Source organism: Pleuronectes platessa, chromosome 5, assembly GCF_947347685.1.
Source record: "Pleuronectes platessa chromosome 5, fPlePla1.1, whole genome shotgun sequence".
In the NCBI taxonomy this organism is placed as follows: domain Eukaryota; kingdom Metazoa; phylum Chordata; class Actinopteri; order Pleuronectiformes; family Pleuronectidae; genus Pleuronectes; species Pleuronectes platessa.
The window spans coordinates 9230378-9249942 of record NC_070630.1 but is presented as its reverse complement, the minus strand read 5'-3'; the positions used below and the strand labels follow the sequence as shown (position 1 = coordinate 9249942).

Here is a 19565-nt window from a genome sequence, read left to right as displayed (position 1 = left end):
TTTGTGGTCATGACAATTCAAGGATCCTAAAACTGATATAATAAATGGTATTCAAATATCATTCATTTTAAAGTGGTATTCACACCTATACTTTTCTGATTGGGCTGAGTCACAATGATACAACACAATCACATTAGTGTTGTGCAGAATTTAAAAGTAAACACATTCTCACCCTCTACGCAGCGGCAGCCCGACTGCAGCACCCAGGCGTACATGTCCGTCTTAGAGTGAGAGAGGAGCTGGTCCCCGGTCAGGTAGGTGTTATGAGAGGAGGCGATGAAGTAGTTACAGAGCGGCTGCTCCATGTCCTGATTCACCTCGTGGTGCAAAGGGTTGAAAATGTCACACGTTGGACTGCGCATGTAACTCGTAAAACCTGAAGATAAGACAAATAAAAACAAGTGATTTTAAAAAGGAAGCAATTTATTGCAGAGTCAAAATTGCTCCATGAATGGCAACATCACTCAATACAATCTCAATAACTATTGAATGAATTGACATTAATGTTTGTAAGGACGTTAACTGTTCCCTGATATGGAATCCTGTGACTGTGGTGCCCTCTGACCTTTGATTTAGCGCAACCAGGGGGTTGATATGTGTGGTTTAAATGCAGTTACCAATCCTTTGACATATCTCAAGAGCTAGTCGATACATTGGCACTAAAAGCATTCCCTTCCTCCTCAACTGTAGCCTGTGTTTAGTGGTAATTAGCTACTATTAGCATGCCAACATGCTAAACTAGCATAGTGATCACAAAGTGAAGCCAAACTATCATGATGCCCCATTTTAAGTCATTAGCCCCGACTCCTCCATGTTATTTGATGGGACATGAACACATCTAAGTAGTTAATTTGCACGTCAGATACATTTTGGATCGTTTCTGGCATAAATTATGTTTGAGTGTTGTATTTTCTGGTAAGTTTGGTTTTAAAAAACATCACGATTGGTCAAGAATGTTGTTAGGATGACGATATAGCGGCTCCACTCTATCATCACGACTCTGGAAATGACGCCACCAAGGCAAAAAGCCAGTGCCCATGCCCAGGATATTTTGGCTGCATTTTTTTAACAATACAGGTGGAAAGACAGGATGTGCCATCAATCTTTATATTGACTATAATTAAGTCATCATGAGCACATTTGCATGCTGATGTTAGCATCTGTTTCTTAATCCCACTGAGCTGTTGATTGTTGACTCTTATTCTGGTTTCTCTTTTAAATCTACAGATACGAGCTTTGCATTTTCCTTCTCGTAAACTGATCCTGCAACAGATTTTCAGCAACCAATGTTCTGGGTTGTTTAAAAATAAAAGCGGCACATTTCATTCTTCTATTTTAAACAACCAGCTACCAGATGTTATCGTGCATCTTCTGACAGTGACACCTACAATATCTCTTCATCAGCAGGTTGAGCTCCAGGAAATAACAGGATCAGAGGCAAGTGCATTCCAAGCACAGTTCTGTGCATGAAGGAGGAGTGGCAAAGAAGAAAGCATCCTTTCATCCAGGGGGGAGGAATACGAATGAGACGGGAATACCAAGAGCGGGAGAAATCGGAAACAAGCAAGAAAGCAAACGAGAGGAAAGAGGTAGAAGTGGAAAATCTTACTAAAAATTTAATGCAAATATGGGATAAATCTTGTCATGGGGCAAATGTGGTGAAATCAAGAATTTAACAATACACTGTGCGACAAGAAGAATATGATCCCCCTACTGGACACAGTATAGACAGTGACACACACATAAAGAGATCAAATATTGTAGTTTCCTCATCACACTGTGGAATGTTGTGGCAGTGTAAATCTGTTTGTACGTTTCTGTCACATCCGTGCACAAAGCATGTTCCAACACACACATTTCAGGCCTGCAGGGGGGGCATCAGACATACTGGCGTGATCAGCCAGACACATGCAGTGTTAGCCTTCATGCCTCCGACGACACGATTCGTCGCACTCCTCCTCCTCCTCCCTCCATCTCCTCTGCCTGTCCTCAGTACTCCTCTCATTTTTGTCACACTCTCATTTTGCCTTTCCCTCCGCCCTCATTCTGGCTTCCCAATTTTCTCAGTCCAGATACCCTCGTCAATCCTCAACCCCCCCCCCCCCCCCCCCCCCCCCCGTCTCCCTAAAGCTCAGTCCTCAGTTACATGTGGCATTAATGGAAGTGACACTCAGAGATGAACTTCCAGAGACACAATATCTAAACGTTAAAGGTCATTATTTTATCTTTGGGCCACACATTGTCAGGATTTCAGCTAAATTATTTAAAAACAAATGGGTTGATACCATTTGCAGTTTAGTTAAAACATTTTAAAACAGTAGTGATGAAATCAAACTTCCCCTTTCTTGAAGCCAAAGCTTAGTTGAGTTAGTTCAGATATATATCTTCTTTGTTTCTATTCAAAAAGATTCAGGGTGTAAATGTGTGGTCTGACAAAAGCAGAAAATCTGTCAGGTTGGTCACTTTTCATGATATGATTAACACATCTATGGATCAACAAAGCATGGATTGATGGTTTAATTTAATTTTCTTTAGATTTAAAAGAGTTAGAAAGAAGGAAAGATTGGATATTTTACATTATTTTCTTTGATTCCTCATTTCCTCTGTCAGTGACTTACGAATGAAAGTGATTTATTTACGTCTGGTTATAGAAACTATTCTGTTAATTAAAGAGACTTCACAAGTCTTGTAAGGTCGTGCAGGCTGGGAATGGTTCTGAACAAGAATAAAAAAAACGAATTAATTTATTTATTGAAAAAACAAGCTTAATTAGCTGTTCATAAGCCACATGATGTGTTCCACTCTGCTCTTACAGGCTGACACCTCATGAATAAACTCGTGATGGCATGAACTTTGTTATATATATTAGCTGAGCCCAAGGGGAGTGAATCTAAAGCTGTGAGAAAGAAGATGGTGAAACCAGAGACATTTACCTTCAATCCCCATAACACCTCTTTGTTTATTCTCGTCCGACAGCTCAAACTTGTCCACGATTTCAGCAACGTACTCTGGAGTCACACTGACTATCTGCAGAGACAAAGAACAAATATGAGAGTTGAGAGAACACAAGATGTGAACACTGTGTTTTCTTACTTTTTTGGGGGATCAAGGGAAAATCTCCAAAATGTTTGAACAGTTTCAGGGAGAATGTTCCGTTCTCCATCGGCTTTAAATGAAAAGGCAGTTTCCTCAAGGTCAGAACCTCATCAGTCTTACAATAAATATTGTCCCGCAGTAGCGTTGCAGTACTGCGAGTTATCATGAACACCAGATGAATATGTGAATTACAGATTAAATACTAACATTTACAACATATTGCATTTACTTATAGTACTGATGATAATGTGGTGATTTCCTGCCCATGACTTTTAAGACTTGTTTCTAAAATGACCTTGTTAACCTTACTATGATTGAGATGAGAGAATATTACTATGAGAGAATATTACTATGAGAGAATATGCAATGAACTGAATTAGATCCTTTGAACTGTAGTTAATAACTAAATACAGTCTAAAAGCCAAATGCAGTCAGAATGGTATCATATTTCTACAATACATTTGTGTCTGTGTTAAATTAATTGACAACTGTGTTAAGCAGCTCATTCAGTGAACTGTATAACTGCAGCCTGGAGATGAGAACTACAGCATAATTAAAAAGGACACAATCAGAATGTAAAAGGGCAAAAATGTGTCAGAAACACAATGAAAAGACACAGAGGGAAAAAAACAATTTTAGGCCTGATAGACTCGTCTACTGGAGCAGACTCCTTTGGGCAGACAGCTGAGACCGACAGAGTTACATTAGACTAAGGAGGTGGGGGAAATAAGAATCTCTTTTCTGTGGCTGGATATTAATGGATGATTCAAGAGCAGGAACTTTGCCATAAATACGGGTCAGCTTTAACATCACTGGCTGAACATTTCATTGCCTCTAACGCGCAGCCGTGCATGGCCAGCGTGACCTTTCACCTTCTGCTCGTTGCGCAGTAGGTTCGCCAGCTCCTCCGCTGTCAGGTGGTCCTTCCTGTCGCTGTACGCCATCATCAGCAGGAACAGGTCCCGTCTCAGAGACATCATCTTGTAGAAGACGGAGAACTCCTCGTACGTCAGCGAGCCCTGCTGGTCGTCGGTGTCGGCTTCCTGTGAGGGTGAGGAAGAGTTATGTCTTGAGCTATAAGTCCAAAACTAGGAGAAGGAGACTCAGCCAATTTGCTTATTATTTGTTTGATTCACACAGTCCTCATCTGAAACAACCCTTGTGTATTTTAGAGACCTATAATACACAATTGTTGTTGTATGACCTCTGCATGGTTTCATTCTAAAACCAAGGGCATAAGGATCATGTTATGCATAGTTCCTGACCCAGCAACACTAATGGAAAATAGCAACTGAAATATCGCAGTAGATGATCCGCCTCCTCTCCCTCTCAAAATAAAACCAATATATCTAAATTCCAAATGATGCCATCTTGTACCAATGATGTCAATTAGAGTCAGAGTCTTAGGGGATAAAGTCGCAGCATCAAGGTCCCACAGGCACATGTGCTCGACCAATCGTGAGTCAGTCAAAAAAAGCATTTGTACATGAATCAGTGAGATAAGATTGAGGTATGATTTAATAAATGTGACAAATATTTTGTGAATTGCTCCTCGCGACTACTTTCGGAGATTTTGTGTCCACAAATGATGTTGGGATGGACAAATCGTTCTATATACATCATAATACATTTGCCTATTGTGTATTACTCACTAGGTTAGACTAAAAATCATCTCCTCTCTATTGAAGCATAATGATAACTCAGTCTGATTATCAGGGTACCATGAGGTGTAAAATCAATATTGACTGTAGCCATAAGCTGATATTAAACCTCACACTCTATTGATCATTGTTTAAAATTAGAAAATGTAGTCTTGTCTTGTCAGGGGAGCTGCTGTTCGCACACGCAGCTGCAAACTCATCTTTTTCTTTCTCTCTCCAGCTCCGTCATGTCGTACTTCACACCAGCAAACATGCACGGCGCTCAAGCTTCTATGACACAAACACATTACCTCTCCAAAATCAATTTTTCCTTTGCCTAACCTTGTGTGTCGCTCCATGTGTCTCACGGCTCATTCTACCCTGACACTCCGTACCGCCCGCGCGCCGGGACTCGGCCGCTCACATTACCCGTATCTCACGGGGGCCCATTCGACTCCACACCAAATCTAATAATACCAGCTAATGCCTCCATCACACTCCCGTAATGAGCTCGCTGTGGGCACCGGGGACTCGATCACAGACAGAATCTACACACGACCACTCGGATAAATCACTGTGATGGACCACATCAGAAATGCATAGATAGAAAAACAAAGGGATTCTGGGTATTCTAAACAACAGCACAAGCTGCTCAGGTGGCTTTCGCTGCTCCGTACCACTGCTTGAATGGAATGGGATAAATTAATGAATTGTTACGTGTCATCTAAAGTCAGAGGATGAAGTGATTTACAGTGTCTAATTAGAGTTTAGTTCAATGGATACAAACTTTCAGATTCCCTGTATCAACTCTGATTTAACAGTGATGTTGGAGAGGCTTGAGGGGAAAGCTTTGTTTTGAAAAAAAATTAAAATTTCATAAAAAGTGAATATAGTATGAAAATGTCACTCTGAGCTGAAGAAAGGATTCACTCTTGTAAATTGATTGTCACATGACTCATTAAGAAGTTTAAATGCCCTGAAAACATTTTCTGTCAATCAGCCTTTTACCCTTTAAGTATCCTAAATTAACATTTTTTTATCATTATTTCACGTGAGGGATTTCTGTCATTTCGTTTTTTGTCTTCCTTTCCCTGGTTTAAATCCGGCACTGAGATTTGCAAACTCACATGCTTTCCTGCACTAATCTGTATTTTGCAGTATTTGAATCAAAACGTGATGACGTTTGTGTTTTTCTTACGTTGCCAAACTATGACCCCAAAAAGTCCTGATGCAGCGGCTGCATATTTAAAAGTTAAATTCTTCATAAATAATAACTAAAGGTGCTTTTGTTTCCAAATTTATCTTTGTTAGATGCTTTTTTGTCACAAATATTTATTGCTGGAGAGAAATACAGTACTTTAGATTTTAGAGCTCATTAAATCGGTTAAGTCGGTTCATTATCATTATTCATAATCCTCACGATCATTATTTTCTAATGTCATCATGGCCTCTTGAAACTGTCAAAAGGCAAATATATGAGTCTTCTTTTCATCCTCTCCTATAAAGATGTACATGCAATAACACAAAAATAAAAGACAAAATCGAGGTTTACATTTTGTCACAAAAAATATGGCGACATGTGGGACCCCTGGTGATGGGTTAGTTACCCATTACTGAGATGTTGATAATCCAACCTATTTTATCTCAGTTTCAAACACTTATAATAAAACAACAGCTCCTCTGTTCATGAAACACCAATAACCTCTACCGTCATTTCCTGCATGCTATTCCTCACCTGTCCACTAGTTGACCCCTACTGTCGCCTGTGCACACACACATTCTCGCAACTGCTCATAGTCCCAAGTGTATATACAACACTCTGTCATTGTTTTCTCTGCCTTGTTAATCTTAATCCCTTTGGTTGTGTCTGCTGCCTGGCTGCTCTAATGGTGCTGACCTGTGTGTGTGTGTGTGTGTGTGTGTGTGTGTGTGTGTGTGTGTGTGTGTGTGTGTGTGTGTGTGTGTGTGTATGTGTATGTGATTGTGTGTGTGTGTGGCTATTCATAAGTCTACATTTCTCTGCCAGCTGGTTAAACCCACACACATCTGCTTATGGATGTTCTCTCAACATCTGCAAACTTGGCAGACTTACCCGAGTCTAATTTAACACATGAACTGAAACACAAATAAAAACACTGTCTGTTGGAGTAAGTACCTTCTCAAATAAATCAGTTTTTCAAACTCTGTAACAATGAGCATTATGAAATGTGCTTTGGTCTCTGACACTGCACTTCAGTGTCCCTGAAAAACCATAACTCAATTTAAAAAAGCCAAAGTGTGGATTTCTGACATTACTCGATGTGACTTCTGTTTTAAAAAATTTAAGAAGCCCCGTCCTGAATCTACTTCATACTTTTCCTCTAAAAGTGTTTCTTTCGCTTCTGAACATATGAAATATTCCTCGCACATTTATCCGAATTACGTAAATGCACATTAAAGTAAAATATGCAACGGTATTGGGACTTCTGTGATTTTAAAATATTTATACGAGAGGAATTTTCTGTGTTCAAATGGAAGCTAACCTCCTTTTAGATTTAGGTGGTTTGATATTTAAATGTTTCAACCTTCCTGATTTTCATATAATGAGGGCCCCAGAACGAGTATAAGAGCATATAGTACATGTTAGATACACACGTACATATGGGTTCTGTTCTTTAAAGACCCAACACTGTTAACTTCAGACTGACCTGAAACATCTGCTTGACCTTCCTGCGAGGAAGATTGACATTCAGCTTGTGCAGAAGTTGGTAGATCTCCTCGATGTTCAGGAAGCCGTCTCCGTTTTTGTCCGCCTCCTCGAATGTCTGCTTCATCCACGTCACAGACTCACACGTTAAGGAAAACTGGGTATATTAGGATTTGTGGCGTTATTCTATGAGCACTGTTCTTCTGATGACTCATAACAAATCATAGAATGCACTATGATGCACAAACACCTCTGACTCCAGACAAATAAAAACAAATATTTCAGGAGCAGCGTTGCGAGGAGGAGGAAATCTTTTTGTGTTTATAAAATAATCTCTCAGTAAAAATTGCATAAGCACAAACTTGTTTTCCGTCCTGGACACATGTGAATGTTTCTCTTTCCTAAAAGGATATTGGTTGTGTGTCCGCTGCCGTTTGGCCAGCGAGTCCTCATCGCTGATCCCAGCCATCAGGTAGCCAAGGCCCGTTATCCAGGTTCTGGCTTCTTCTGCATTGGACGTCACCAGGTCAAGGGACTCCATGTGGTTGCCATGGTATACTGTGAAGCAGCAGGCCGGGTCAAAGCTGCTGTCCGCATGGCGATGGAAGATGTCTGATTGGCCGCCCTCTGTCACTTTGTACAGGGAATCGATGGTGACTGATGAAGAGAGGAAGAGCGACTTTGTTAAAACGCCTAAAACTGAAATACACAATCTCTGTCTAAAGAAGTGAAATGGTTCTTATCGGTAAGAAAATCCCTCATAGACATCAATGATACAAACCAGTACAAGTATAGCCGCCACCTCTGAGAGGTAGACCTTCAATGTTGTTGATAACAATGAGAAACTGTTGCACTGGTTTACATGTTCCCCCATTACCATGAACGAAGACGCGGTCGTTTACTTTAAATCAGTCCCAAATTCATCATCAATACTCAGTTCAGCCTCGAATGTTTATCAATCCACAGTTGAAAATAGTCCCCAACAAGCACACTGTTTGTCTCAGAGACATTTGCGATTAATTAAAAGACACAGACTAACACATTTAATCGTGTCAAACTTTTTGTGAAAATATGTGTATTTGTCGACACTAGCGATAACACAATTGCCATCCCGCTGTTATATGCCTCCACCAACCGGAAAAGTCTTAGCCTGCATATATTTATTTTCCAGTCTCCTATAAGGTCAGTGTGACCTTAAAGCACTTGCCAATTGAATTTAATCAGTTCATCTTTTAGTCAAATTGACGAAATTAGAAGAAATTCTCTAAAGGCACACTTGAGATATCATGCTCCAGAGATTAAAAACACGAATATAAAGTCATCATGACCATTATCATTTGACCTCCCAAATCTGATCAGTTGAAGTGAACTTGAAAGGAATCTCTCAATTTTAAGATAACCTGTTCGGAAGGTAAAACAGTTTTTTTGAGGTCATAGCAACCTTGACCTTTAGCCACGAAAATCGTATCTGTTTATCTTTGAGTCCAACTGAGTATTTGTACCAAATTTCAAGAAAGTCCCTCAAGGCGTTCTTGACACATCCTGTTCACAATCGGACAGAAGGACAGACAACCTGATAACATTCCTCCTGGTTTACACAGAGGAGGCATAAAAAAGCATGATTTTTAAATGTTCAAAATAATGTTGTGTATGTGTTCATGTCCCAGTTTCACTGCAGGCTATGGAGCTCTCCTCATTAATAAATAAATATCACACACTGCAGTATGTCACATCTTATCGTTTTAAAAAGAAAATTTAAGTATTGCATTGTACTGTATTTTTGCAGATATAAGACAAAACCTGAAACAAATTGTAAAACAATAAATTCATTGTATTTAAATGCTCATCACTAACTAGAACTAGGAGTCACACTTCTATTAAGTGGTCTGTGTAGTATTTGCATGTGTGTGCGAGAGTGAATTTACTCACTCTTGGCCTTCTCACTCTTGCGTGAGGGCTTCCAGCGGATGCAGGACCGATGCTCATCCAGGTAGAAGAGTCTCACCAGCCCTTTCGATCCGGCCTTCAGCTTCACCATCTGTGTCCCGGACTGCATCACACTCATGCATCGCTCCACTGCAGATGAAAACACAAACAGTGGGGTCAGAGGAGCACTATATTAAGACACAAAGGGAACAGGTGTCTGACTTTTTTTGTCCTCTCTCAGGAAGAGGTACGGCAAAGTGTCACGGAGTCGCTCAGTTAGCGGAGCAGGCAGCGGCTGATGTGGGTCAGAGTCCAAACTGCCACAGAGACGCCACTGTGTGAACAGACAGGGCTGCTCTTTTCTGTCATCCGCTGACCTGCTCCTGGAAGCAGCTGAGAGGAGGAAGAGAGGGATCTCACAGAGATGGAGCTAATGTGTGACTCTCTGTTCGGAGTTTCACAGGAGGCCGACAGGGCCTGAGGGAAGAACATTTCTGCATCATGCTGCTGGGGCAGGTGGAAACTAAGCCAGGGCTGCTTCAACAGAACATAAAGACTATAAACTTGTAACAAGGTTCTCCAAAATAACAACAAAAATAGAAATTATATCTGTTTCAAAAATTCTAGGTAAAAGCTATTCTTTAATCCCTGCATGATTGGATCGTCAACAAACCTCACTATGAACAGCATACATTGGAACTATTTTATCGTTACAGACAATCTCTAAACTAATGAGTGTCCAATTGAGTGTCTCATAAAGTTTTTCGTATGGAAATGGTCTGCAAAGTAAAAAAGGCCACCATCAGCCACAAATGGAGCTCCTCACTCCGGCATTATGCATTTTGGTGATCCAAATACACCAAAATGCATAAGACACGCCCCTCAACAAAGCTGGGTAAATCGATAGCAGAGACCGATATGTGCTGGAAGCGGTTGACCAATCACAACACGATAGTCAGAGACTACATTTTATCAGGGTGGGGTCTTAAATAGCCTGGAGCTTAAACCAAGTGACTCAGAAAGAGGCTGAAAAGAGGACTTGCAGCAATGTGTATTTTCTGAAAATGTTCAGGTAATAACCCAAATTAAAATTATGATATACAAATATGAGCACAATATGTCTCTTTTTGAACCGGCTGCATTGAACCAAATTAGATGTCGGGTAGCACGGTGCTGGTACCAGCTCTGATCGTTTTACATGAGTTTTACATAGTGATGCATTTCTGAAAGTCTCTGCCCCATCAGCTCAAGCACGAGTCACGACCCACCCGCATGCTGGTTGCGTGTTCACGGTAACATACTCACACTGAGCACAAGCTGATGACAGTTCCCTGTTTGTCTCTGCAATACATTGCACCACAGTATACAATATGTATGTGCACCATATACCGGGAAGAGATCACTCATCTCTGGCAGTCATCTGGAGTTGAAGGTTCAGTTAAAGACACTTGAATTGAGCATTGGAATGGGTGGAGAGGGATTATAATGGTGGAGTGAAGATAAGAACAGAGGAACTGCGATGATGCTGAGACTGTTTGTTTGATTGCTTGGCTGCCTGCTACTGTCCAGCATCAGAAAAGCATAAAAGACTAAACTTCAAACTTTTTACTTTTCATGACAGCTGGTGGCAGGGATACAGACAGCGAGATTTCCATCCTCATTAGTGGAGTGTGTGCATGCCCACCTGCCTCTCTCTGTGTGTGTGTGTGTGTGTGTGTGTGTGTGTGTGTGTGTGTGTGTGTGTGTGTGTGTGTGTGTGTGTGTGTGTGTGTGTGTGTGTGTGTCTGAGCATAAGCCTTCATGCGATATGCCTATTTTTACATGTCCCAGTATGGATATATAGCCCATAATCTGTCTTAAAATAACTGTGATAATGAAAAAGTAATATGTAGTTAATAAAATCCCTTTGGCGCAGCCACGGCTATAATGTATTTAGATGTGTGGCCACAGAAGAATGTTTTAATATTTGAAGCTAGGTTCCCCCCCGATGTCTTGTTAAGAGAGTGGAACTTATGTCTCTTTCTAAATGTAAAGATTGTAGAAGTAGAAGTAGAGAGCAAAATCAATTCTGTCTCAAAGACAGAACAGGAGGCCACAAGGTTGCATAGTAAAATAATAGTGTGCAAACTATCACCCGCTCATATTCACAGGCTAATAAAACCAATTGTTATCAATCTTTTTGTTGTGATAAAATACTCCTCGGTCACAATGGAGAAGCCGCCACACAAGATTCAATGTACTGAAGGTTAATGTGACGTGAGAAAGTGCCTCAGTATAGAGGTGTCTGCTTTACTGGAGATTCTGAGAGTTGAGGAACATACTTGAAGGAGCTTCAGTTGTTCAAATGTTTGTCACCATGAGAGGTTGGAGCTGAGTTTTCAAGGGCAAAGGAGAGACTGTCGTCAAATAGACCAAATCTCTAAGAGACACATGCACTTACGGGAATTTGTGAAGCTACAATAATCTGTACTGAAAGTTTGAGAGTAAAAAAAAATGGAGGGGTTAGGGTCTCAATAGTTACTCATTCAAAACACTGCACTTCCTGGGGTGCTTGAAAATAAACCCAAAATGTTTGAAGTCGATGCGCTGAGCAGTTGTTGAAGGAAGAAAGAAAGACAGATTTGTAAGGTGTGGACACTACAGCCAGATACATAAGCCAATGGCAAATTGTTCTGATTGGACAATGTTTAAGAAAAAACAAAAAAAAACATAAAACTGAATCAACAAAATCCAAGAAAGTCTCTGTAGAGTTTCACCATTAAAAAGCAATGAGGCTCCAATCAAGGTAAAGGTATAAAATCATTTCCAAGCAGAACCTCTGTGGCCTCTATAACTGTAAAACGAAGGTTTTGAACCTCTTAGTAGATTTGGACAAATTGAAGACCCTGTTAAAAATCAAGGATGGACAGATTCAAGGTCTTCACATTTTACATCTTCAAACTGTAACCTTGAAAAAACGACAAAACCTTTTTTAACCTTACAAGGTTGGAGAGAAGTGCGCACAAGAGGCAGGCATCTGCACAACAAATAAAAAATGAATTATATTCTGTGATGACAGGGTGATTATCTTCAAAGTCAAATAAAGTCAAATCTCTCCTGCATCCAAAACCCATGTTTAAGTACTTAACAGAACACGTGCTGAGTAGAGAGCACTTGTTAACAGGCCCTCTGTCCTGGGGACAAGCTCAGCAATGACACAAATTTAATTCTCGATATTTCTCAAGTCGAAGATGCTCACTCCAGGGACTGTATTACACACTGACACACACACACACACACACACACACACACACACACACACACACACACACACACACACACACACACACACACACACACACACACACACACACACACACACACACACACACACACACACACACACACACACTTGAGCACATGAATCCGAGCTCTGCAGTCTACCAAGGTGCATGACAAATCATGAATGCACTAATGGTCCCACAGCCTTCTGGGTTGATAACACAATAGAGTATGTTGGGAGAGAAACAAGAAGCCGGGGTACACCCTGGACAGGTTGCCATGGCGATTCACATGGCAAGCATATAGAGACAAACAACCTATGGTCGAGAATTTAGAGTCTCCAGTGAAAACCCATGCCAACTCTGGGAAAACATGCGATTCCACACAGAGAGACCCAAGCCAAACTGGTACAGTAAACCAGGAACCATTTTGCTGAGAGTTGTGCAGGACATGCAGCTTGGGTTAACTGGGGACTCTATATTGTTATTGTTGGTTATTTGTCTCTATCAGCCCTGCAACCTGTCTGGGACGCACCCTGCCTCTTACCCGTGACCCTCAAAGATAAGCGGTGTAGATAATGGATGGACGGTTGGTTAGTTTTATTTTAATGGAATGCAAAGATCATGTTTTTTAGCATAAAACAGCGTTACGCTTGAACTTATGTAAAGTACAAAGGATTACAAATGTGACCATCTGACATGAGAGGCACAAAGAGAAATCATTTTTTTTCCAAATCGCCTGGGAGAGACTAGAATTGTGTTTCTGTCCACCTGATGAATTCAAGTCCAGTATTCACCCTGTTTTAGGTTCTGTTCCCCCATCATCCTCTGAGGGAAATATCTGGTTCCTCAACTGCTAAATGACCCATGTTCACCAGTTATTCACTAACGTTGTCTGTCTGTCATCTTGGAGCTGTGGGTGCACACGCTGCCAGTAACAGCTACCTTTTGTGGCTGGACTTTAAGTCGATAAAAGCAGTGAAAGAAACCTGATAAAATGCAGCCATGAAATCCAAACAATGAGTTTAAATAAAATACTGAAAGGATCCATGGAGCTGGATATTAGTGATCATTATTTGATCCACTATCAATATCCAAGTATTGATTGTGATGACCTGTCACAACAGCGGCATCCTGAGAAGACAATCGATATTTGAAAAGGAGCGGGTTACTTGATGAATTTAGACAAAAGACAAAGATGTTTTCTCAGGTTATTGTAGATGAAGATGAAACCAGAAGAAAATTGTAAATTAATGCATTATATCATTTACCTACATACACACATAAATATATACACAAACAAAACACTTAAGTTTCCTGGGTGGCACTACAGTTTCCTACCAGTTTATTATCTAATAAACCATAGAACAGATTAAACTCAAGTCTAACATCCCAAAGGAACTACAAAACTAACAAAGACCAAATGCTACATTTTTATTCTATATTGAGTAATATGAAGTGTTTTGAATATGTAGCACATTGTAGAGATTAACATAAACTCATATGTGCTCTAATGAATAAGCTGGTACTTTATAGTGTATAATATGCAACACTCAAGACACAGACAGACTGGGGGAGAAAAATGATTAATCAGAAAGGGGAAAATAGGTTGTGTTACATTATTTACCTCACAAAGCCACTTCTGGAATTTGTTAAGTCATTAAAGGGATAGTTCAAGGAGAAATCATGTCATTGAAGTGTCCGCAGGCCCAGACGTTTAAATGTCGGGGCTTGCAGGCACTTGGCTGTCACCACAAAAGCAGTATGGACGCATCTTAGATTTTTCTATGTTGTTTTATTACGTCTGAAGTATAAGTCGCCGGTGACATCCAATGTATTGGATTCGGCTGCAACAAAGTTTACCCCTGAGACTCAAAAAGTGCTTTGTGGACTCAAACTCTTCACCCATCCCTCCATCGACATAGTGGTGAGTAGTTAACCATCCCTATAACAATGGGATTCAGTAAGGGTTCCTGTCAAATATGGCTTTGCGTTGGTATTGATCACACCCACAGCCTTGGCCCTGCTGAACAGACATGTTCTTCTGAGTCTTCGATCCCTCCCTAGAAAATCCATGATTTAGGCAAGAAAAACATCTAATGACAGACTAGCTCTGATACATAAGATCATAAATCAGGCTCAAAGTGAATCAATGTTAGTTTTTCCATGCATGCCCATTCTCCCAACTATTCCTTTGGAGTATAAGTATGTAAAAGTATGTTTTTTCAGTCAGTCACACATTTCACAGGAAAAAGATAAAAGGGAATACGAAAGAAGTCTGTCTCTTTTTTTATCCAGCTCGACATCGAACGCCAGGCATCTCTCTGAGGAGAACTGACGTGTACAGGTTTCAGTGTCTCGGTTTCTTCATGTCGAAACGCAACTAAAAATAAGCTCATACACATGCTTCTCCTTGCATTTCCCTATCTATTAGAGTTAAGGACAGTTTACATTTCAATTCAACCCCAGTATAAGTACCTGGAATAAGCCATCGATACCCATTGGTAAGTTTTTTCTGTATTTTGCTCTCTCTGTAACACCAGAAAATCTAATTTCACGTTGCGCAGTAAAATGCGTATTGAAAAAACATTTACAGTAGGTGGCGGTGTGTGCATTAAAGTTGTTTGCGATCTGCCAGTTAACCGAGGGAAGAAGAAGAAGTTGTAAAAGAACTTTGATGCAATCATGTTAGCAAAAATGCTAATAAAGTATAAGCTAACCAACAGTGAAGCCATAACTTTTCCAACTGGCTAATAATAACCGGAAGTCAATGTCTGTTAAGCCCCATCGCCCCAAGTTGCAACTGTGATGCAACTATGAGATGGAATTTCAACTCGGAAAGACGGAGGAACCTCAACAACCCGACTTCAAAATCCAAGATGGCTGCGCCGTTTATCAACAGTAGTGACAGCTGTAGTTTTTACTGTGTATTAGCACTACTGTCATTTAATTGATTGTGCACATAGTACTGTCCAGTTACTGTCTGTAGACGTGTGACCACGGTGTTGGTAAGTGTGAAATGCCACGTGATGCATTATTATGAAGTGGTTGCGCTAACAATGGCTTGCTGGATAACGTAAACATTATTCCTGTGCAACTGGTATGCTATCAACTCAGAAAATTAGATTGTGTCAACTTTGAAAAGTGTAAGCACACGTGAGACTGCTGTGGGCTCACTATTGTCTCCAATTACCAACACAGCACCCTGTTGCACACCTCCAGATAAATGTAATGTTGCTTGCGACTCAGTAACGCATGATTTAACTCTCTCTCTTAACTATCAATTTAACATGAATCAGTGCAAGGTTGTACCGACGTATTTCGGTTGGTACCCTTAAAAGAGTTCAGTACGCAACCCTACTGTCTATCCCTATTACTCCTTGACATATCTGCAGGCGTTCTCCAGACGACTTGCTCTCCATCAGCATGCTAAGGACCATTAAGAGTCAAACCTCTCGCCTAGTTAAACGGAAGATTACAAATCAGACGACCCCAAGAGAAGACGAAGGAGGGTGGATGTCTGCTCGCAAGAGTGGAGCTGCCTCGTAATCAAAGATGAAAACTAATACTAGTGTCTCTCAGAGGACCGGTGATGGTTGAAGCAAAAAAATGAGCGCCCTTCACATCTCAGCTCCCGTATCTTGCACCATTCTCCCTCAAGCATTACTGCTCACGAGAATTAAAATTTACATTTTCTTTTTAACAATTCTTTTCAGTGCTAACCTGACATTTATATGCAAGTTATCCCCAGGTACCAATCTTCGTGCTTTGCTGTCTGTGGCCGTGGCACCTGTCCACCTGCGATTTCTCCTTGCAAAGACGCCAACAGACGACAAGTCCACCCAAGTGTCAAAAGATGTGATTTTCAGCTAGCTACGAGAATAAAAGTAAATCTGTGAAGCATCACTTTTTTTTTTACATCTGACTACCATTTGACGTCTGTGTGTGTGTTTACTTGGAAGCATTTGTGCTTGTGTGCATATAAGAGTGTGCACGAGTAAAAACTCATCACCTCTGTCGGCCCAGAGCAGAGAGAGCAGATCAAAGCTTTGTCTAGCCACAGCGGCTCTAATTCAAACATATTTTAATGGGGCTGGTGAGAGAAAGGCCCCTGTGATAACCTGATGAACAAAGCCCGACCTCACTTAGATCCAGACAATAGGGATCAGGTCAGGACTGCAAACACACAACACAAAGCACCTAGCATCACATAATCATCATTGGCAGTTTATCATTTTCAATTTTAACTGTCATTTTAAATCTCGATATGACATGAGATTCCCCTTGGCTGTCCCTGTTGTCTCATTTCTATGAGGATTTAATTACTGAGAGCTAATATATCAGTTCATGAATGTCTCTGCGTGAGATCTCTGGTGAGATTCGGTCAGGCGGGGATGACTGGAATAGACCACAGTCCAAAGACTTATCTTAATCTATTCAGTACTACATAAATTCATATTCAGCGGCATCTGCCTGATCCTTCATGCACTATTCATGGGACATAAGGCAGCAGCACCTGAACCATCCCAGCCATTTTCACTGATGAAACACAACAGGGGCAGGAATCAAACCAAAATCAAACTGAACTGAGGAGAGGCACCCTAATGTTTCCACATAATGCTCTGTTTCTCCTGCTTAGCCCTCGTGACCCGCAGGTTTGTTTTGCGTGCTGAAGTTTAATGAAAATGTGATTCGGCTGTGATTCACTGAGTGTCCACAGGACAAAATGAATGACATTTACACATGATTATGGTTACGACAAGTGGGAAGGCGCTCAGAAACAACACACAAACAAGACAAATCTTCTCTTGCATGTAATAAGCATCAGCTCATTAAGATGAGCTTACTGCAGGTTCAAAGTTATGGTCACAGAAAATGAGCAATTCGATCAGCCTGGGGATATTCTGATACATAAACATGAGCTTCTGTTCCTTTCCACTGCTATAAATAGCAGCAGCAGGAGATATGTTCAATATGCAACATGTTTTTCCTCATGCACACATTTGATCAATGGAAGATAAATTGTTAAAATATATTCAAGAAGAGTTTTTGCAGAGAATTTGCGAACTTTAGCAAAGCAGATCACAAAAAAAAAATCACTTATACGTGATAGATGTTATGTGTTTCCTTCTGTGAGACACTTTATAGACTCAATCACACACACAGACTCTGACTTACCAATTTGTGTAAGTCTGCATTTTTGTGGCACGGCCACGGTGCCACTAATGTGGAAGACATTTCGTGCCAGCAGAGTCGCTACAGTCAACACGGTGTATTTCTCAGCAGGACCAGCAACAAAGGCGGTTCGTACTTTGTTAGCAGATAAAGCACCTGGACCAAAGAGTGAAGAACATATATCCTCCATTTTCTACACGAAAAAGAAAAAATAAGTCCACCTCAGCTCAGTCCCAGTATGAAGCACATTCTGTAGCTCAAAGCGCTGAAAAAAAAATGCGTTGGGTTTTCCTCAGATCAGACTTGTCGGACTCTCCGTGAGACTGTGAGCTTCCACACTCCAAACAACAAGCGAACCGTCCTCTGTGCTGTGCTCTGATCTGTGGCAGCACCTTCATCTGACAGTTTTCTCTCTCTCTAAAATCTCACATGTTTCCACCTTTCTCCTGGTCAGCTGTTCTGCACCCCCTCCTTCCGCTCTTCCCATCCACCACTCTCTGATGTTTGCAGGTCTCTCGGCTGTGTCTGTCTGTGCGGCCAACACGTTACCCTGACGCACAGATGTAGATTCAGCACCAAACAGCTACAGCATTGTTTGTGGTGTAGCTTACGGAGTGATTAAGAAGAGCAGGCTAAGAGAGTGTGGCAGATGTGGGCCTCTGCATCAGCTGGGGTCCCAGGATCAACCAGTGGGATGTGGGGATAAGAATGATGACATAACATTCAGGATAATGCACTACCCAAAGTAAAGTTTAATGGATTGGGTGTGTCCGTGTGTGTGTGTGTGCTTCAGAAAGAGTCACCATCAGCACATCTGTTCATCTTGTACTAAAGGATTTTCTATTTCACACTAGGCTTTTCCAGGCAGGGTGAACTCCTCTTTACCCACGTTCAACTTTCATGCCCTGAAATGTCCTCATCATGTGCTTATCAGGAAGCCCACATTCTTTAAGGGAAAAACAAAAGCATGAAAGGAAGACTACAGCGCTGTCCTAATTGAGGACTCCCCTCATTCAGAGACTGCATTTGAAGACCAATTACATTATAACTAGGCTGTCCTATTTAAAATGCCACTTCAAATAAGGCAGAGAACTTGCTTCCTTCCATTCCTGAGCAGCGAAGGATCCAATGCATTGATCCTTCTCAGGTCAACCTGTCCCAGGATTCATTGCACACCAGAAACAAAGCTAATGAGCTATGCCGGTGGCTGGGTATAGCAGTAAGTGCAGCCGCTCAAAATGGCTAACGATGCAATGTTAAGGGCGGGAGAAGATGCTGACGCAAATCCTCCAGAGACCAGACCGTCTCACAGCTACGAGTTGACTGAGTCCAATTTGGACAAAAGATTTACTTTGATTGAAAACCCATAGCGGCTGGATGGACGGATGTCATTCAGACCATGGAGCAGTTGCTTCTCTTCTTTCCATCCTCATTTTAATTCCTGAAATATCAGTCCATTGTCGAATTGCTATCCCCCCTCACTAGACTCCATAGGCTGGGTTCAAGAAATCTAAGTGTCAGTTTAAGAAAACAAATTCCACAGGTCACATTTTCTGAACATCCACTTCAGGAACCATGACACAGACAATTCTGCCAGACATAAATTTGTTAACTTTTTCAATCTCTAGCACCTGAACACACCGTCGAGGAAAACTGTAAATCAATGATGGTAGAACCCTACAACCTTTATATCTTCTTAAATAAATTCTTGAATTTTGATTTATGTCATTCATTCTCCACCCTGTCTGACTGTTCATCTCAGGACATTCATCAGCTTGTTAA

General features: G+C 41.1%; 1 protein-coding gene across 1 annotated transcript in view; it reads right to left on the bottom strand.

The window, feature by feature from the left end:
- plch1 (phospholipase C, eta 1) overlaps positions 1-17973 on the bottom strand; it is a 42675-nt gene extending 24702 nt beyond the window's left edge. Inside the window, exons 1-7 of the mRNA XM_053422832.1 lie at positions 17787-17973; positions 9352-9498; positions 7836-8079; positions 7424-7553; positions 3969-4139; positions 2934-3027; positions 173-376 (exon numbers count right to left, since the gene is read on the bottom strand). Of these exons, the coding sequence (XP_053278807.1) occupies positions 173-376; positions 2934-3027; positions 3969-4139; positions 7424-7553; positions 7836-8079; positions 9352-9498; positions 17787-17973 (1177 nt within the window). The remainder of the gene's footprint in view (positions 1-172; positions 377-2933; positions 3028-3968; positions 4140-7423; positions 7554-7835; positions 8080-9351; positions 9499-17786) is intronic.
- Positions 17974-19565: the final 1592 nt, after the last annotated feature.